Source organism: Octopus bimaculoides, chromosome 3 (genome assembly GCF_001194135.2).
Source record: "Octopus bimaculoides isolate UCB-OBI-ISO-001 chromosome 3, ASM119413v2, whole genome shotgun sequence".
NCBI lineage: Eukaryota > Metazoa > Mollusca > Cephalopoda > Octopoda > Octopodidae > Octopus > Octopus bimaculoides.
In genome coordinates this window covers 53,212,845-53,235,742 of record NC_068983.1, presented here as the reverse complement: position 1 = coordinate 53,235,742, position 22,898 = coordinate 53,212,845, and the positions used below count along the sequence as shown (strand labels likewise).

At 34.5% G+C, this 22,898-nt stretch overlaps 1 protein-coding gene across 4 annotated transcripts in view; it reads right to left on the bottom strand.

Moving 5' to 3' along the window:
* LOC106880693 (uncharacterized) overlaps positions 1 to 22,898 on the bottom strand; it is a 559,449-nt gene that overhangs the window by 328,268 nt on the left and 208,283 nt on the right. For 2 of the 4 annotated variants that reach the window (XM_052966171.1, XM_052966172.1), the window contains exon 2: positions 3,362 to 3,412. The exons of the other annotated variants lie outside the window; for them this stretch is intronic. In XM_052966171.1, the coding sequence (XP_052822131.1) occupies positions 3,362 to 3,412 (51 nt within the window). The remainder of the gene's footprint in view (positions 1 to 3,361; positions 3,413 to 22,898) is intronic. 4 annotated transcript variants of the gene reach the window in all.

The window sequence follows — 22,898 nt, the reverse complement described above, 5'->3', positions numbered from 1 at the left end:
ATATATATATATAAATATATATATATATATTTATATATATATTTACATATACATACATATAAATATATATAATATATATACACACAAACACACACAAATATATATGTGCATATAAATTTATATATGTATGTATATATATAACACGCACATATATACATAACATGCACATATGTTTATGTACATACACCTATACATACATGGTCATGAAGTTTCTTATTAATGATCTAGTGTTGCTGTTAAGATATTTATTATGTAATGTTCCAATGTCTATTTTCTGTAGTTTTTTAATGCAAATTCACTTCTAAGCACTTCAAGTTAAAATTCTGCAATTTAAATGTGATATCACAAGCAAAAATACAGAATTATTAATGCACTAACAGAAAGCAACTTTATATATCTTTTAATAAAAAATAGCTTTTTCTATGTTTTATATTGACTAGGCTAGCATGTTAATTTGTCTTGATTTTTATCATCAATGCACAAAAAAAACTTTGTATTTTAGTAGTTTTTGTAATTATTGAGTGAAAAGTAGCATCATCAGAACTATTTCATAATCCAAATCAGAAGTATTTGATCTTTTACAGAATTTAGAAAATATTTATTAGAATTTAGTCAATCTGCTATATTGATTATTTCATTGTTGCTTTCTATGTAGTATATTTTGTAATTTTCACTGAAAAATGTTGTCTCATTAGAATGATGGAGTAGATCTAAAATTGTAGCATTACGTATTCAGTTAACATTAATGGCAAATGTAACGAAGAGCATGAAGGACCAAAGAAGGAAACTTATAACATGTGGAAAAATTATACTGCTGAAATCCCAATAAAACGCACAAAATGAGGGGCAATGAATCAGTGAAAGTGCATGTATATGATCCCTTACACCCCACCCAACAGTCTTAAAGAACGGACATGATGGATAATGGATAATGTAGGCCAGAGTAAATTCTTAGGGGTTAAAATAAAATGGACAGTCATCACTTGAATACCTTTGATCAAAGATTTGCTCAATGAAAGATCCTGAAGATTACTGAAACCTTTTGAGTTACAAAGTATGGGTATATATAGCATATCACTGAATATAAATAATTGGAGGTCAATTTGTTTATGCAAATGTGTAAGCAGAAGTCTTTCAGATAAATCCAACTATGAATGGATTCTTAGAAATATAACCATACATAGACATTGAGAATTAATAGATATGGATACGAGTAACATCTTATGATAGAGAAAGTATAGAGAACACCAGCTCAGATGAGCTGCTATAATCTTAACCAAAGAAAAGTAGATGCAGAGAAGACACAAGTAAATAGAAATGAGAAATTGGAAACAGTTCTTGATAATTGATTTACTCACCACAAATAAATATAAATCTATACATTAAGATATTCACAGAGGAGAGAAAACGAGAATTTGCAATGGTTCCCATTGAATTTGATTTGATATGTTTTGTTGACAGTTCAAGGTATGCCAGAAAATTATATGGGGCTGTATTTATCAATGAAATAATATACAGTAGGTTGTATTATGGATCAGTATCTTCTGACTACATAAAGGAAGTTCAATCTCTTTGATGTGGATTTGGCAAAGTACTGAATGTGGGCTTTCTTAGAAATAGCAAAGTGTCATAACTCTATGATAGATTCTCAATCTCTTTGCAAACAATATTTCATTCCATTCATATACTTTTGATCTTTGTCACCAACAAAATTGGTTTTTCTTTCTTCGTATTCACATGTTCTAGAGAATAGAAGGTTTAGTATTTTCAGAGAAAGAAATATCATATATGCTTACTGCACATGCTTTCCCTTCTGGTTTGGTAATATCATCTTTGTATGTAATGTGTGTGTGTGTATGTGAGTGTGTAATGTGTGTGTGTGTGTGTGTGTACTGATAATCATGATAATCAGTATATTTTGCTTTAGCAATTTATTTCATCTACAGTTTTATGTGGTTGCTAGTATATCAGTTATCTTAGCATAATAAACACAGTTTTAGGTAAGATTTGCTTTTCTGTAAATACTTGTTTATGGAAATTGTTAGAAAAAGGTGTAGGACCAAACCCAATGCTTTCCAGATCACTAGCACCAATAGAGATTCCTTGATCTTTCATCCTTCAAGTCACATTAGATAACATGAAATGATCCATAACTTCTTACAAATTGGTTATTTAATTTAAATGTAATTAGTATAATGAGTAAATCACTGACACAAAAGAAAAGAAATAAGTCTCAACACAATTCATATACAATTGTTTTTATTACAACAATTAACCTCATTATAAGAGATGAAACATTTTTCTTTATATTAACATCAACATTGTAGATGTAAATAGTAAAACACTGTTTCATCTTTAAACATGGAGGAAATAGTCTCAAAAATAATAATTGTCTTAACAATAACTCATTTCAGAAACTTTGAGATTTAATAATGCATAAACATATGCATTATATATTTAATAATGTATGGACATACAGACAAATGTCTAACAACACCGTTGAAGATATTCATATATATATATATATAAATACATACAAACATACACACAAACACACACACACACACACACACACACACAGAGTTAAGAGGTTTCACATGACTACAGTTATATCAAAAAAATACAAAAAGAAAAATTGCTTTAAGAACTTTATCGTAGATAAAAGAAAGGGCATTTACATTTTTACCAAAATATGCTACTGGCTTTGATCTCTTTAAAAGATGATTTAGTCATGCTGAAATAAAAGGTAAAATTAAATGAAATTAACTAAATTAACTTTATTTAATTTATTTCAATTCATTTTCTCTCTTATTTCAGCATAACTAAATTGTCGTTCAAAATGATTGAAACCAGTAGCATAACATATCTTAATGAAAATGTAAATATTTGTTTTTATCCATAATAAAATTCTTTTTGCTTTTTCAACTTATATATATATATATATATATATATATATATATATATATACAGTATATGAGTAAGAACAACGAAAATTAGGCAAATGATATAAGACTACAATGACTGATGCTAAAAATACAAAATAACTAAATATGGTGAACATTGAAATTGTGAAGTGAGTTATTTCAGTAGATATACTATATACTGAGTGATAACATCAGGAAAAATATATCTAAAGAATCACAGACAGTACCAACACAAACAGTCATCATTATATTTCTTTAGTGATATCAGATGAATGAATTCTCACAAAATAATGATAAAAAAAGATAATTTAGATGACAAGAAATTTCAAAGTGATTTGTGAAAATAGGTGATTTCTTATTTATGACTATATGTGAATAATTTATACACATAATGAAAGTGAAAACGTGAATATCTTTGTAGAAATGTTTGGATTTACCCTCTGTTGTATTAGATTCAGTTTTAAATATTGTTTTATATAATGGCACACCTAAATTAAATGAAAAAGAAAATATGAAATTTATGAAGCGTTTACCTTTTTTTCAAAACATTCTACATTTACATTTGAATGAAAAGTTAGATATAACTTACATGCTCCTTGTTTTAATTTATTGAAATATTGCATGATTTCCATGAATAACATTTTTATATGAATGAATAAACAAATTAGGAGAGACACTGATGGCTTTCCCAGAGGATTGAACACATTGATATATATATATATATATATATTTTTCCAGAGGATGTAGCAACCGTTACTAATATAGCATAAGAACTTACCTTAGGAGATAATTAACTAGATTCCTTAAGGGTCGTTCTCACAGTTTATATTTATATTATAAGGTTTTTAAACTTTTATATGAAAATTTAAAAGTTTAAAAACCTTATAATATATATATATATATATATATATATATATATATATATATAGGTCTCATAAAATAATGTGGAGTGTAAGGCCATAATGAATAGTAAGTAGATGTTTTTATTAAATTAATATAATTACATACATAAACAGAAAAACAAGATGATGTGACACTCATACCCTTATAACGGCATTTGTGAGATGAATTAGGTAGTTTTGAGTAGAAATTGGAATTGGACCAATGATTGAGTCTCACAAAAACATATCACTGTATTATATAAATGTATACTCTCATAAAAATTATCTAAGACAAATTCCATTCATACAACCAAAAATTTCACATATTCAACAGTTTTAGTTATGCTCTTAATTATCCTTATTTGTTCTTCTTTTGTTATGCCATGTGCTATCAGTTAATTTTTATTACTCCAATAATTGAATTATTTACGTCAAGATTAGGAAACCCTTTACCCATAGGTGAAATTTTACCTTCATTTTAAGTTTGAAACAGCTTGCTAACGAAGTTTTCAAATATATATACATATAACATTGACAGTTGAAAAACATTGATTAAAGATAAGTTGCTTTCAATAGCCCATAAGGCATAAATAAATTTGTGATAACCAAATAAAATTTTGTAGTTCATTTGCTTTTTTTTAAAGATTTTTAAATGAGTTTATAAACCGCATAGATAAAATCCCTTCTATGACAGAACTGAGAAAATGAATTGCTGACTTTAGTTCTTTGATGAGAAATAGACATATAATTATTTTTAATAAAACTATATCAAAAATAGTATGAATTATTTGTAGATTCAGATGTAGTTTATAAAAACTACTATCTTCAAAGCCTACAATTTGATCAAGCATAATGAATAGGAAAAACTTCTATCAATTTTAAAAGAAACTTTATGCAAACAGCATTCTATTTCAAATGACATAATAAAAAGATTTCCTTAACAGAAGTTATGAAATGTGCAAGTTAACTACAAAGAAAGTGAAGCCATACACTGATGGTGAGTTTGTTAAAGAGTGTGTAGCTGTTGTACAACTGCGAGCAATTGCTAAGTGAAACTTAAGTAAACTATCACCATTTGATATAATGTCTTCACATTCTACACCAAATATAGACTTCTGTATCAGATAATGTTAGTACAGTGTGTGACAAATACTAGTATCTGTTTTACAATTCTTAGATTACGACACTATGATTCTCTCCCTCTCTCTCTCTCTCTGTTTCTCATGATTGTAACCTCCACTTTTTCATGCCAATAGGTCAGACAGAATTCATTTAGATTTTCTATGGCCAAATGCCCTACATGTTGCCAACCCACACATGTTCACAAGCGAGGTAATATTCCATCATGGTTGGACATGTTTTCATAGAAGATTAGAAACAAAGGACCATGTTTTATGATGCTGACACTTATTCACAACAATTGCACGATGGATGAAAAGATAGCTTCTTCTAAAAGGAAGGACTGCAATAGAAATCTTTAAGAAAGGAATACATCTGTGCTAATACATGATCAACAAAGCCCATTCAAAGCAAATTTGTGCATACATGCACCATCTACTCACATGGGCCTCATTTTATGATTAACTTCACCACAACATATTTCCCAAAGAAGATGTGAACATGGTGAAAAGTACAAAGAAATATGCAAGAAATAATAGACATGATATCAAATATAACTTAATTGTCAGTGAAAAATATTTACACTATAATTTTGAAAATTAGTTCCTTCCTATAATGGTATCAGTAATTAAAGAAAGAAATGGTCCAAGTGTCTAAGACTCTTTTGCATTATCAAAAGATGAAAGAAGAGCATTTTGGAAACTGAATAGTTATAACTTGTAGTTTATGTTTTCAGGCAATGCTATCCACAAAGAATATATTTGACAATTAGCAGCTTCATCTATACAGTGCTGAAATCTACTGGTGTTGAGACCCAGTTATGTGCTACCAATGTTATGCTGACCCTTTGATGATGAGCAAAAAATAAAGGAAAAAATGGATGTTCAAGTGAAGCTGCAAGCCAAGGTCTTATTTGCAGTCAACATATATTGTGTAACACCAACTCACCTGTTTGAGATTGACTGCATATGAAATATAAAGGTTAGAAGAGAATTTTTCACCATACTGTAGCAACTCTACCACTTTATAGCTCAGGCTACTGTGCATCAGTACTCAAAACAAGAAGGAAAATATGAATATCCATTGGAGCTAAGCTTGTCAGCACACAATGGATCTGTCAGCATGGATGCTGTTACATGCTGCAGCATATGTTTTCATATACTTTGGATATTTTATACCGTTTCAGTGAAGACATGACAAACTGAGAGAAAGTCACTTCTATAACTCATATCTGCAAAGTTTATTGAGTTGTCATCCTTTTTAAATAGTTCTACTATGAACCAAGCTTCTGGCAGGGATGCTTCAATCATCACTGGGTATGAATGCTGCAAATGAACTAGTATCCAGTGACACAGGTAATGTTGATATCAAGCAAAACAAACTGCACAACAAAGGTATGTAGCATACAATCAAGCAACAAGCCCCCAGCAGAGTTGCTGGTTTGCTTGAAAATACAATGGTAGTATGAAGCCACAATATTAGGCCTTGATATTATTAAAGTCTACTGAAAGATTACCACCAAGTAGCAGAGCTAAATGATGTCTTCTCTTTTTTTCTACATTAAATATAAGTTGGGGAGAGAAGTTGCCTTATTCAATGCTATTCTTAAGAACCTTGGGGAAACACCCTGGTTGCTTGGATGTCTGCATTTGAAGAGTCTCCAGAAATGCAGATGCTGTGTAGGTTAAGCCACACATTTGAATCTATCATACCAAACACTGCTAGCTATGAATGTTTTTAAATAATCTTCTTCATCATATAAATGATTGTAATGATCACTTAGTTTAAGTTCATGTTGCATTTCTTTTCATCATCTACCCATACAGCAAATATATCTTCCTTTTTTCCAAATATTTATTGTTTGAATAAGTTACCTTTACTGACAATAATGAGATTGCCTTGGCAGAAGCTTTATTTTGTTTACATTCTTCATAATGGTTCTAATTATCTATGTATCCAAATTTAAAGGCTTGATATTTGCAAGATTTCAATTACCACCACATTTCCAATATTACATCATCATCATTCTAATGACCACTTTTCCATGCTTGCATAGATCAGAAAGAATTTGTTGAGGCAGATTTTCTATAGCCAGATGCTCTTTTTGTTGCCATCCAACACATGTTTTCCTGTAAGCTAATATTTCCCTTGGGTTGGAAGTTTTGAAACAAAAGAACCCACTAGATTTTTCTTGCTACTGTAGACAAAACTATTAGTCTCTAGAGGTACAAGTCCTTCTCTGTCTATGATAAATAAAGAATTTTTACTTAATATCTTTTTGCGCTTTTGTAAGATATTTTGCACAATGAATTTTTTTCTTATTTTATACTTAATTATGATTCACCATGGAATAAAATCAAAGACTTTCAGTAGCAAGAAAATGAATGAAACAACACAGATAAAAGATGACAGTAAAACAGACAGGAAAAACAAGAATTTAAGACCAAACCAATGAGTAAGAAGAGCCAACACATGAATGAGTAAGAATGTGAAAGTTGCCAACAATATTGAAGAGACAGTAAACAGATACATATAGGGCACATGAACAGTAATAACATAGCTGTTTATAGGCAACGACATTGAGAGAAGTGTGAAGGATTAATATGAACGAACAACAGCAAGGAGAATATCAGGAAGAACTTAGGCAAAAGAATTCAGTATGATGAGAAAATATGAACGAAAAACAGCTGCACGAAATATTCAAAGAGAACAACATAAAAAATGATTCGATGCTTTGATGATATAAGATTAGAATAATATCTTTATTATTATTTTTTGTCAATAAACTCAATCTACTGTCTAGCTCATTATCATAAAAACTTTAATATAATATATTGAAACAATGTAATGAAATTAATAAAAAGAAGCTCCTTCGTTCTATATGAGTATAAATATTATTTCCTGAAAATATTAACCAACATATACTCCTATTAAAAGTACATATGAAGCAAGAGAAAAAGAAAACACAGACCAAAAGTTATGTCCCTCCCTTTGGAAATGTCATGCATAATGTGCCTATTTTATCAATTAATCTGAAATAAATCAAACATAGTCTTTACTTATGATGGAAGAATCACCTAGATAAGCCAAATGACAGCAAAAACCCGGATGCCAGTCAGATATGATTTTTCTCCTGCTATAAAACCTCTTTTGGTCACAAGATACGCTAAAATTTATTCACAAAAACTTTTCTCGTATGAAAATCTTAAAGTAACATGTGATGTTTTCTTTTTCTCCCTTTTGTTTTTTGTGTATTATTTATGTAAAACTCATCTTGTGAAAACATATAAATGAAAGTGATTGTTTAGTAAGTCAAATGACATAACAACAATTTAATAGCAAACCAAAGGATTACTCAATACTTTTTAGTTACGTATATATTTATTAACTTTTAAAAGGAAAAGGTTGATAGTGACTTTTCCTTGTAAAATTTATATATTCTCTTTTGCTCTCTCTCTCTCTCTCTGAGCATTGGGTGTGATGGCAGCAAAGTGGCTGGGTTCCTTTCTAGTGTTGGACCTCACGGAGGAAATGACCAAGAACTTTAGCATTATTTTGAGCTTGAGAAGAAAACCCGTCAATCCGTGCAAAATCACAGTCGTAGCAGATACTGGTGTCGCGCAAATGGTACCCATACCAGTGGCACATATAAAGCACTCATTACACTTTCAGAGCAGTTGGCGTTAGGAAGGGCATCCAGCCATAGAAAACCAAATCAGACTGGAGCCTGGTGCAGCCTTCGAGCATGCCAGCCCAGTCAAACCATCCAACCCATGCCAGCATGGTCAACAGACATTAAATGATGATGATGATGATGATGATGATGATGATGATATATATATATATATATATATATATATATATATATATATATATATACACACGCACATATAGATACATACACCCCCCCCCCCACACACACACGATGGACTTCCACACAGCTTCCATTTCCTAAATTCACTTAAAAGACATTGGTCAGACAAAGATTATGGGGCAAAACCTACAGTGAAGCTTTGTAATATTTCAGTTCTTCTGATTTACACTGTTGTGCATGAGATAGATATTGTTTAATTAATGACAAGCTGTCAATGCACAAATATGCAAATTCGGTTAATCAAATTTGCGACTGCTTTATATATATATCAGTTGAACTATGCTAGTGGTTGCAGAAAGGAAGCCAGGTATATTTTCTTTGAGAAAGAATCAATAACGTATGAAAAGGTTCATCAGGAAAACTTCCTCCTCCTTTTTCCATATGTCAATAGCATCGAAAAAATGTGATTGCATTATTATTTCAGCCAGGGAGAGGCTGTATAATGCTTGAATTACATCATCACCATCACCACCACCACCATCACCATCATCATCATCATCATCATCATCATCAGAAGCTCAGGCATATTGCATAAAGTACTGTCAGACTGGGGTTCTTGTGACTTGACAGACAGTACAAACCCCTGGTAGACACAATATCTTCAATCAACATCATGATATTGGATACTGTGCAATATCTTAAATAAAAATAATAATAATAATCATAATAATAATAATAATAATAATAATAATAATAATGAAAAGACCGCTTTGCCATGAAGCTAGTAGTACATTTCTTAAACATTTCCTCTTCGCCTTTTCTTTTTTTTTATTTATCTTCTCCAAATATTTCTATCTAGCTACTGTGATAAAAAGACCGCTTTGCCATGAGGCTGATGTGCCCACCACCTCTTCCCTGTATTCAGACAGGGATTGAAGTATTTATTTGTTTATTTTTTTCTTCGGTTGGGATGTTGACAACTAAACCGGCAACCCCGCAAACCTTGCTCTGTGAGGAGGGTGTATGATTCTTGTTATTTTGACACCCTACAAGAAGAAGAACAAGACCTGTATAAAGGCTAATGAACACTTATGAGGTAACGGCCACCAAAATAGCATATACCTAAGAGGCAGAAGCAATCATAATGCTTGAACACTCCTTCTAGAAGATGGAGACTCCAAAAATTAAACCAGGATTACAGGAATCCTATATCCTAGGGTGGAGATCTTGTCAGTGATGGTGTCACAGGAAAAATAAAATACTGATGGTTGTGTAACCTAAAATTCACTAACTCTCATCATGAGTGCTGAAATGTCAAATAAAAATAGAAATAAGAATGGCATGAATGAGGCTGGAATGCCTTGTGAAGGTCTCTCACCTGGTGGGTGCCCCACAGGTGAGCAGCATGGACCCAATTGTCATCAAGCAACTGCTGAAAGAAGGTGGATGAAAGAAATGAATGTGGCTGTAATGGAGTGCTACTTTCTGATAATGAAGTACCTGCTAGGGGATATAGGAAAAGAATGCACAGATGGAGCAACAGAGGCCTATTTGAATTAAGTGAACAGAATCTGTGTGACCAAGCTAGAGCCATCAGAAAGAATAAATGGTTATCTCCAGTTGAACTAGAAAGCATTAACAGACGGGTGCTTAGGTACAGTAAGACCAGCAGTGAACGGAAAGATAAGGAAGAGAATGCAGATAGTGAAACTATGGCAGTAGAGTTAAAGGAAGAAAATGAGTATGAGGCTGAGATTTTTGATCAGGAAAGTGATGGAACAGATATCCATTTTAAATGAAATCATTGATATTTGGACCTCTGATAAACAGAGCTTTCATATGGGGGTTTAAAAAAGTAGACAGAAGGAGACTCAACGAATGAGTTAGGAAGATAAATGATGATATCAAGAATGACAACATCACAAACATCAACAATCTGAAAAATGCAATCTTGATCTTTATAGCCCGGAAGTTTGGTTTGAAAGCCAAAGGTAAATGTTAATATAACCTGAAGGAACCATGATGGAAAAGGAGAATAATGCAGTCTATTAACGAGACTAGAAAGCATATTAATATTCTGGAATGGTAAAAAACAGAAATGAAGTTCAGCGAGAGAAATATTTTGAGCTAGAGAGGAAGTATAGGGTGAAGATAAAGGGAAACAATGTTGTGATTGAGGAATTAAAACAGAGGTTGGAAGCTAAAAAACATAAACTAAAGAGATATGAACAGATAACTGAGCAGTACAGATTAAACAAACATTTTGAATAAAATCAGAAACAAGTCTATTAGGAACTGGATAGGAAAGAAAAAGGTGAAAAAGCTGTGCCGGATGCTGAAGAAAGCAAAAGATTCTGGACAAACATATGGTCTTGAGAGAAACAACACGAAACTGAAGTAGAGTGGTTAAAGACATTCAAAGAGGAGAGTGGAGAGTATCAGCAGGAGGATTTCAGAATAAACAAGGAGATGATTAGAGATCAATGCAGGAAAATTCCAAACTGGAAAGTGTCTGGCACAGATGGGGTTCAGGGCTTTTGGCTTAAAAACTTGACAGCTCTGCACAGGGGAATTGTGAGACAGATGGATGAAATACTGAGTAGTGACATCCAAGTACTGGCCTGGATGACAAATGGAAGAAGGATACTATACCAGAAGGACCCAAGTAAAGGGAATGTGGTTGGAAATTTCCGACCAATATCTTGTTTGCCACTGATGTGGAAACTGATGACGGGCACCATATCAAACAATATCTATAAGTACCTAGATGAGAACGACCTACGACCAGTGGAACAAAAAGGGTGTAGACATAAGAGCAGAGGAACAAAGGATCAATTACTAATCGATAAGACTACCTTGGCTGATTGCAAGAGTGAGACAAAAATTTGGCGATGGCATGAGTGAACTACAGGAAAGAATATGACATGGTCCTACAATCGTGGATTATTGAAAGCCTTAAACTACTTAAGGTCTCCCGCAATATCCTGAAGTTAATACAAAACTCAGTGACAACATGGCAAACTGAACTCACAGTAGAGGGAGATAAGCTAGGAGAGGTAAATATTTAAAGAGGAATCTTTTGAGGGGACAATCTGTCGCCTCTCCTATTTGTTGTCTGAATACTGCCATTAATGAGTGTTTTAAGAAAGATGCATCTGGGGTACATGCTAGGCAGGGTGAAAGTAAACAACCTGTGGTTTATGGATGACCTAAAGCTATTCGCTAAGACTGAGAAAGAAATTGGGAGTTTGATGGAAACTGTGCAGATGATTAGCAAAGATATTGGCACAGAATTTGGGATCAAGAAATGTGGTGTAATGATTCTCAAAAGGGGGAAAATCAGTAAAAGCCGTGATATCCAGCTGGAAAGTGGTGAAACTATAAGAGAGATCGGAGAGGAAGGATATAAGTACCTGGGTATCATTGAAAGAGATAAGATGAATGAATACAAAATGAAAGAAATGTACAAGAAAGAGTATTTGAGAACTCGGCTTGTGCTCCAGTCGAATCTAAATGACCACTATAAAATTAGAGCAGTTAACATGTGGGCAGTTGCTTTGATGAAATATGGGGCAGGAATAGTATCTTGGAAGAAGAATGAATTACAAGAGATAGACTGGAGAACATGTAAATTAATGACAATGAACAAGGAACTACACCCCAAGTGTGATGTGTCAAGATTATATGTAAAGAGGAGGGAAGGTGGACAGGGATTGATGTGTTGTGAAGGTTGTGTAAGGGAAGAGGAGAATAGCCTGGCTTGGTATGTCAAGGGGAGTGAAGAAGAAATGGTTGAAGTAGTGAAAATGCAGGGAACCTTAAAAGTGAATGAAGCCGTAGATCCAACACAGTTTATGAAAGACCAGAGAGAGCAGATGAAGAAAATTTGGCAGGACAAGAAAATGCACAATCAGTTCTTGAACAATAAAGATGAGATTGATTGGAATAGAACCTGACAATGGCTGCAGAAAGGAGACTTAAAAGGGCCAACTGAGGCATTAGTGTGCAGCGCTCAAGAAAAGCTCTCAGAACAAACTACTCCAAATATCACATTGATAAAAGCACTGAATTGCCACAGTGTAAGATGTACTCTGAGAAGGGAGAAAGTATAAGCCATATTGTTAGTGAGTGTTGTCAGCTCACACAACATGAATATAAAAGGAGACACAACAATGTGGTCCGATATGTCCACTGGCTGTTGTGCGATGAAGTAAACCTCAAGAGAGCCGAACCATGCTATGAACACAAGCCAGAGAGAGTAATAGAAGACATTACAAAATACTCATAAAGGCAAGATGACCAGATATCATGCTCATCCATAAAAATGAAAAAGAAATAAAGATAATAGATGTTGTGATACCAGGCAATTCAAGGATGGAATGTAAGGAAATAGAAAAGATTGAGAAATACCAGCCACTGTGGGATGAAATAGGAAAGTTATGGAGCATGAGGAAAGTAATAGTGATACCGAAGGTAATCGGAGCATTAGGAGCAGTTTCCAAGGGCTTTGAAAAACATATTAAGAATATTGAAGCTGCTGTCAGGCTCAAGATGATCCAGAAGACAGCATCATTGGGTACAGCTCCCATTCTAAGGAGAGTATTGTCTCTTTGAGTCACAGGAGAAGGCACTACTTGAAACCTTTGGTGATTTGTTATTGCCTGCTTTCAAGTAAAGAATAACCGGTAATTAAGAGCTGTCCGAGAGTCTTTCAGAATGACAACAACAACAACAATAATAATAAGAAGAAGAATGATAATGGTTTCAAATTTTGACACAAGGAATGGGCAAGCCTATTACATCAAGCACAGTGTTCAGCTGGTACCTATTTTATTGACCCCAAAAGGATGAGAGGCAAAGTCAACTCCCCCTACAGAATAACAATACTAATATTATTACTGCTACTAATAATAATAATAACAATCCTTTCTACTATAGGCACAAGGCCTGAAATTTTGGGGAAGAGAATAGTCGATTACATCAACCCAAGTGTTTCACTGGTATTTAATTTATTAACCCTGTAAAGATGAAAAGCAAAATTAACCTCAATGGAATTTGAACTCAGAACATAGTGATGGTTGAAATACCACTAAGCATTTCATCCAGTGTGCTAATGATTCTGCCAGTTCACTGACTTAGTAATAATAATAATAATAATAATAATAATAATAATAGCCAATATGAATGTCTGTTGACTGGTTGATTGGTTGACAGCTTCTGTCATACTTTATATCATAAAGTGAGAACAAGTGAATGTAAAAGTGAGATAGAGAGAGAGGCATCATAAGAAGTAGATGTTGATGGAGGAATGCAGAAGTTGACATGTGGTCGTACAGGGAAAGCTAGAGATGAGAAAAAGTTATGTAGTTGTTAGATACCAAATACATGACACATGCTTCCACACACATACATACACTCTTCTGTCAAAGTCACACACATGCATACACTTAGAGGCATAACTACAGTTTAATTAGAAAGATAAACTTGGTAAATAGTTTATAGGGTGAGATAATGGGTATAAGAATGCTACATACAGTGAGGGAGAAAATATATTTAATAACAGCCAATATAAATGTTGGTAGCTGGTTGGTAAATTTCTCAAGTAACATTTTATATTATTTTGAGAGAAGAGGGTAAAAGAAAGCTACAAGGAGGATTAACATAAGAGGTCCAGCATGAGTACCTTACACCTTTGAGAAAATTATGAAGTTGTTAATGAAATTTGCAGAGATAGGTTTTCAATGGAATAGTTGTGACTGTACAAATAAAATTCAGAAAAATAATATCATATTTATTGCAAATATACAAATGAGAAATTCGTTTTATTCAACTTTATATTAAGTTAATAAATATTTTTCTTAGACTTCATTTCATCATTTTGTACAATCACCAAAACATTTGATCAAATTTAAATTACAATTATTGCATAAATGCCATGTTTCCTGATATTACTCATGGTGGCAAAAGAATACTTCCAAAGTTTCCTGTTATATGACAGGTAACACTGTAGTGTGTGTATCATGTAATATATGTAATATATATACATTTAAGGATGCATATTTATATATCCTTGTAAACTGCTACAAAGGTAAAAGAGATATTATATAGAGAGAGGAAGTTGTGGAGGCATCAAATAGTTGGACAAAATTATGAAGAACATGGAGAGAGTCATTGCATAATTGATTAGAAACAGAGTTAACCAAGGTAAAACGCAGTTTGGCTTTATACCCAGGCTATGCTCTACAATCTGACAGTCACTAAGGAAACAAGGTGTAAAAGAAGGACTTGTGAGGGTTGTACAAGCTATGTACAAAAATGCAGCAAATAAAGTGAGAGTCAACAATGACTTCAGTGATGAATTTAGCATGCAAGAATCAGTATTCAACATCTCTTCTGTCCATCATGATCCTACAGGCCATCACAGAGGAGTCTAAGACCAAATGTCCACAGAATTTCCTATATGCTGAGAATTTAGATTTTATATCTCAATCTATAGTAGAATTAGAGAACAAAAAATCACCAGAAATGGAAGCAAAACTTAAAAGTGAGAAGTGTCAGTGTAAACTTTTCAAAGACTAAGGTGTTATAAAGTAAGAAAGAAGACAGGACTCTAGTAACACCAGAGAAATGGCATTGTATGATATGCTGAAAAGGAATAGGTAGGAATTCACTTTACTCAGTGAATTCTACAGAGATACAACAAGTGTAGCGGAACCACCAGCAGGTTAATGGAGACAACATGCTTTGTATGAGGTAGATGCACTGGAGCAATGCATACTAAGAGTATACCAGAAATAAATTTTCTGATATGCAAGGAAAGGTCACTTGAAATAGTTCATAGCTTCTGTTACCTAGGTATCATAATTAGCAGAGGAAATAGCTATTCAGAAAGTTAAGTACCCAGGGTTAGACTGCATTGGAAAAAGTTCAGGTAGAATTGCCTCTCCAGGCAATTAAGATCCCTTCTTTTGGAGTGAAGGACAGATTATATGACACTTATGGAAAAAGTGCTGCAATGCTCCATGGCAGTGAGTTGTAGACCTTGAAAGCAGAAGATGTGTGATGGTTGGAAAGAAATGAAGCTAGCATGTTCCACTAGATGTGCATGAATACCAGAGTACAACTGAGCTGAGAGGGATACTGGCTATAAGAGAAATCAGGTGCAGTGTACAAGAAAGAAGGCTGTGATGGTGTCGGTATGTGATGTGCATGGAGGATGGCTGTTGCATAAGGAAGTGCAAACTGCTCCAAATTAATGTGGAAGAGGAAGACTAAGGAGAATTTAGAACATATTAGTGAAGGCTGAATCTCACAGAGGAGACAGCAATAGACTGTAATGATTATTAATATGTGGTGATGCTGAAAACTCAATTACCCACAGAAAAATGTACTGTAGTAAGAGGGTAGTGTTTTGAGATTAAAATATTTTGTACCCTGCTAAATCTACATTTGCAGACCCTTCATGACTACCCTTTCATCGACCTATTCCTCATCTCCCTTCTCATGCACCTTTTTATCACTCAGTCCTCTATCTCTCATCTCCCAGTCACCTATGCTGACTGAATCATCCTCAACAGACTGGTGCAGGCTTCTGCTTGGCTGGCTCTTGTCAAATTGTCCCACCTATGCCAGCATGGAAGGCAGATATTAAACAATGATGATGATGATGATGTAATTGATATATATATATATATATATATATATAACAAATGTAATGCTCACCCTCTCTCTGTGTCTCTCTCTCTCACACACACACACAATCAGCAATCAAGATTTTATTAAGAAGTATATATGGAATGATAAAAGTAGACTGGCTTTCACTGGCACTGGAAAGAAACAGGCTAGGAAGAGAGTGTGGAATATGGAAAGTGTGTGGGGAACACCTACATCATATAAGCCCTACAAAAGGATCTTTCATCTAGTTGACAGCATTTAGGAATGTGAATGTAGGGAAATTAACTAAACCATTGAGGATAGTCACCAAGAGGCATAAACTACCTGGAGAAATATGGTGTAGGATAGTCAATCGAAAAATAATTCAAACAATACAATAGAAGATGTTCAAGCCAACGACTGGGTCTGCAGTATTATCATATAACTGCTAGAAGAGCAAAGAAAATGCATAAGAAAACAGAAACTGTAAAAGCATTAAACTGTTGGATCAGGTTATGAAAATTATAGAAAGCATTATGACAAAACTGATTAGGGACAGGATTAGCTTTGATGAAATGTAGTTCAGCTTTGTCTCAGGAAAACTACCACTGATGGTAAATTATTAGTGGAACACATACAAAAAAAAGTACATATCTAGAAGTATGCCCTTATATCAAGCATTTATTGATCTGGAGAAGATTTTGGTAGAGTCCTTTGCTCTGTAATCTGATATTCACTAACAAACCTAAAAATTGATGAATTGGCATGTAAATAGCACGATTTGAGCGTGATCATTACCAGCATCGCTTTACTGGCACTTGTGCTGGTGGCAGGTGAAAAAAAAAAAATTTGAGCGAGGTCATTGCGAGGACTGCCTCTTGTGCAGGTGGCATATAAAAAACACCATTTTGAGCATGGCCATTGCCAGTACAGCCTGACTGGCCTTCGTGCTGGTGGCACGTAAAAGCACCCACTACACTCTCGGAGTGGTTGGCGTTACGAAGGGCATCCAGCTGTGGAAACTCTGCCAGATCAGATTGGAGCCTGGTGCAGCCTTCTGGTTTGCCAGGCCCCAGTCAAATCGTCCAAACCATGCTAGCATGGAAGGCGAACGTTAAACAATGATGATGATGACTGTACAAGATAAGTACAGAAGGGCAAACAGCATAGTGAGAGTTACCAATGAGTTCAATGATGAATTTAATGTGCAGGCATGAGTCCATCAAGACTCAGTTGTTAGTCTCCTCCTGTTTATTAGAGACCTTCAAGTCATAACAGAGTAATTTAAGTCTGGTGTCCAAGGAAACTTTTGTGAGGACTTGGCTCTTATAGTAGAAGCAATTAAAGAACTGAAGCAAAAATCCCAAACATAGAAGCAAAACCTGGAATTGAAGGGCTTTAAAGTAAATATATCATAAGCAAAAATAGTAGGAAGGAAGAAGGGGCATAAGGGAAATAGCTGTGGCTCATTTATGAGAAAGAGGGGTTGGTAGAAAATCCATAAAATGTACCCATTGTAAACAATGTCCAACTCCCAGGTAGTAGGCCAACCAAAGCCTTGTGAGTGGATTTAGTAGACAGAAACTGATAGGAGTTTATCGTGTGTGTGTGTGTGTGTGTGTGTGTGTGTGTGTGTGTGTGTGTGTGTGAGAGAGAGAGAGAGAGAGAGGGAGAGAGAGAGAGAGAGTTATAATACCCACGTCAGGGTATTATATGATGGTTGTGAATGTGCATTATTGTCATATAAGCAAGGCTGTTTGTTTCCAATCTTCTGAGAAAACATATCTAGCTATGAGAAAAACATTACTTTGCTTGGAAACAGGTGAAGGTTGGTGACAGGAAGACCATCAAGCCAAAGAAAATTTGCTTTGATAAATTCTAACCCAAGCAAGCATGGAAAAATGGACCTTAAATGATGATGATGATATGCACACAGTCCAGTGTTCAAAAGCTGACTATAGTATGGAAGAAGCTATCACAATCACTACACCCACAACCCGATAATTACAGCACACCCAGCTTTACTGTTATTTGCTGGTTTAGTTTATTTAATTTAACTGAACTCTCAAAGAATCAATCTAACCTCTTTTCTATCTACTTATTGACCCAATCATCTATTCAAATCTCCACATGTCTATCTTTCTGCCTACTTACCTACCTAACTACCAATCTACCCAGCTACTACCTACCTCTCTTCCGCCTTACCTAGCTACGTATGTACGTACGTACGTACCTCCCTACCTACCTACCTACCTAACTAACTAACTACCTATCTACCTACTTACCTACCTACCCCTCTATCAATTCATTTGTATCTCTGTCTCTTTATTTATCTTACTGCCTCTCTATCTATTTAAAAGCCTATCTTCTACATCTCCTTGACTGTCAATATGTTTAAGTATTAAAACTTGAAATATCAGCAAAACTCTTATTGTCTATTGTCTGTCATATTATTCAGACACATTAGATGATTTCTGATATCTCATCATTTAGTTAATATCAAGTTCTCGTGATGCTGCACAACATTTAACTACAAAGACACTATATTCACACACACACACACAGTATATATGTATTTGTGTGTGTGTGCATGTGTGTTTGAGTAAATATATAGTACGTATATGCATATAATGTATATCTACATACATACATATATACAGGGTGCAATGGGTAAGCTGCTGCCATTTTATACTTTTAGTTTCGCGTATGTGTATTGTTTGTTTTTGATTTTGTTGACTACACAGTATAGTAGGGTCAGTTGGGCACCGTCAGTGACAAAACAGCACCATAACACAAATCACTCTGCCAGAAATTTGGAAACGACATGCTGTACTGCTTGGCATTCGCACCAGAAGCTCCAATATGAACATTTCAGAGTGTTTGGGTGTCAATCTGAGGACAGTGCAATCTCAGGATATGTACTGAGAGTGATAAAAATCAAACATCCAGTCAACAACATGGGGTTTGGAGTGATCACTAGTGATGGTGATGTTATGCCTCCATTTGCCTTCCCACACAGCCTGAGACTCAACATGGAGGCCTACATCAAGTGTCTGGAGGAGGTAGTGCTGCCCTGGGTCAAGAGGGTGGTTGTTAAAGGGCCATATGTTTGGCAACAAGGCTCTGTAACATGCCACACAATCAGGTGAACCCAGTCATGGATGTCAGACAATTTATGCGACCACATCACCCCTAATATCTGACCACTTAACTCCCCACTCTGCAACCCCCATGATTATTATATGTGTGGAGCACAGTTGAGTGAGAGATCAACAAAACTCTTTGTAACACCAAAGATGTACTGAAGGCAAAGATTATGGCAACACCCACCAACTTAAACAAGGAGACCATCCAGATGAGTTGCAGGAGATTCCGAAATCATCTGGAGCTGTGGTTGAAGCCAATGGCGATATTATTGAATAAATCTACTTTTGAGCATTTCAAGATATTTTTATGCAATTTTGGTAAATATATCTTTTAAAATGAGATGTCAGTGTTATTTTCATTTTTGCGTAATTTAGACAACAGTTTATTCACTGCACCCTGTACACACACATACACACACAAACATATAACATAAAATATTTGTATACAGATAAATATATAACACACACACACACACACACACACACACACACACACACAAACAAATAACATATTTGTGTATAGATAAATATGACAAACACATACACACATGTACATACATGCAAACATATACATAATATGTGACGAAATTGAAACCAATATTGGGTAAGACTAGTGCTTGCTAATCAGCTGCAAAATAAAGACGTGATGGCATTTTAGTTCAGCTGATGATAATGTACTTTTTAGTATAGTTACAACATAAAAGTCTTTTCTCATTGAAACACAGTGCAGAATTATAACATTTGGTATTGTGTACAGACGTGACTTTTTAGCTCACTGATTATAAGACCATTTATAGCTTGATTGTTAAGCGTATATTCTTTCAAGTGGCAAAAATTTCCAAGCATACACTGATTCATGTACCTTTGAGCAGTTAACAAGATCAATGTTAGAGAAACTCAGGAATAGGGCAAACGTTTAAAGAGATTATTACTCTCACTCTCTCTGTGGTTTCCTCTTACCAGATTTAATGATGAATATTTATTGTGATTATCTTTGAAACGTATGGATGATTCACTACATTTTCTTTCAATGATGCATTATCAAGTGCAAAGTATTCCCAACATTGCCCATGAATACTACACTTCATATCCAATTTGGAGCAGTCCTTGTAATTCATCTTTGCATTTTAACAAGACCTTTTCCTAGAAAATAGTTCTCCATACAGTAGAAGCTATGGAATTCTCCCATCGCATATAAGACTACAAAAATTGCCAATCTCAGCTTGTTACATTGCAAAACAGCTTCTATGCTTAGAGCATTGTTCACATTGTCTCTCCATGGTATATTTAAAATTTGGCATAGCCATTTTTACAGAAAATATTTCAACCGATTAACATGTCTTACAACAAAACAGACAAATCCATTTTATATTGTATCAAACAGATTTTTATTTTGACTGTGTTGTTTATGTAGGCCTGTTTGTTAGGGCAGTAAAGTTGGTATATGCTTATTATCATCCTCAAAGCAGTCCTTGAGTTTGGATTTTGTAAACCTGGGTACTTCTTTTGAAATTTGGTAAACATTTTTTAAAGACATCCCATTTGGAAGTATCCGCCAATGAATTTAAATCCTTGCTCTGAATATAGCCTGACAGATTTTTCAATAAGCTTGTAACATCAAAACTTTTTATGCAATGAAATTTTAATTTGATTTGGCCCTTAATTTGACCTTCAGTTTATTTTATCTCTCACATCACTCAGATCTTTTCTTGTAATTTGAACATAATCATATTACCATTTCTTGGGGCCAAGGTGCATCCAAGTTAGTTTATGAATCTCTTTATGTCTAAAAAATAGGTTACAAACATAAAATAAAATTCTATGAAAATTTGCAGCAAAAGTAGAACATTGTGGTTTGACTTTGATTATTTCATCACATGATTCCCTAAGCAGTCTCATTTTTTAAAATTTGCACCAATTTTAGAATAAAACACGTGACAACACAAAAATCCAAGCCAAGTTTACATTATCATCATCATCCTTGTCATCATTTTACATCCAGTTTTTTGTTCATGCATGGGGTAGATGTTTCAACATAGTCTGGGTTAGCTTTTATTTGGGGTTATTTTCCCTCCTAGATGAGTTGGGAAAATATATCGCACTGGTTTCTATGCTGGATGTCTTTCCTATCATCAACCACATTATAGGGTGCATTTTAATCACAGTACCATGATAAGATCATTATGTCTACAATATGGTATGACTACAAGTCTTCTCTCTACATTCCCTCTACTCTTATGCCAACCACTTTACTGAATCTACTGTGTGCATTTATCATAGCACCAGCACTGTAGAGATTATCATGTCCTCAGCAAAAAGAAAAAAAAATTAAGGGCCATCTCAAACCTACATTACCTCAACTCATTTACCAACTACTTTACAAAACATACTGGGTGTATTCTGTCATGTCAACAGCATAACTGTTGTTGCCATGCACCTTACAAAACACCAAGAGGTGCTTATTATTCTACGTTGTCTCCATTTGTGAAAGGCAATGTGAATAAAAAAAAAATGGGTAGAAGACAGGGATTGCAAAAGAAGAATTAGAATGGAAGGGTGTATGAAGCATGTATATGAAGGGAAAACAGCATGATTGAGATGACAGTTGGAAAAAGAGAATGAGAGAAAGTTAGAAGCAGAAATTGAATAGAGGGTACTGTGTTGGTACAGTGTAATGAAACAGTCACAATGATGAGGAATGGGAAAGGGGAGTGACGGATAATTTATAAAATGTTCAGTGGTAAAAGTGTGTTGGATCTCACGGTGAGCAGAAGTAATAGAAAACAATAATGTTAGAAAGTGTGAAAGGACAAGAGTTATGAGTTCCTGAAATGACAATGGAAAGACAATGATGGATACCTGACTGAAATTGAGTGGAAGCTGGGGCAATATCAGATGGAATCTTTCATTAGCATAGCATTGTGATAGAGAGAACACAAAAGGTAGATATATATTGCATAGATGAGAGAGAGAGAGGGAGGGAGAGAGAGAGAGAGAGAGAGAGAGGGACGGAGAGAGAGAGAGAGAGAGAGAGAGAGAAAGAGAGAGAGAGAGAGAGAGAGAGAGAGAGAGAGAGTTGGGGCAGGAATAAGTTGCCAACAGTTTCATTGCAATCTCTCAATAATGAAGTATCATGATAAAAGGTGTGAAATATATTAAATGCTGGAGAGAGATAGATAGATAGAGAGAGAGAGAGAGAGAGGGAGAGAGGGGGGGGGGAGAAAGTATTTGTTTGTGAGTATGTGTGTGTGTGTGTGTGTGAGAGAGAGATGGATCTCTGTGAATGCAGCATGCAAGAGTGATGAATGCCAATATAGAAGTAACCTAAGAGACAGAGGAAGCATAGGTGAAAAAGTACAGG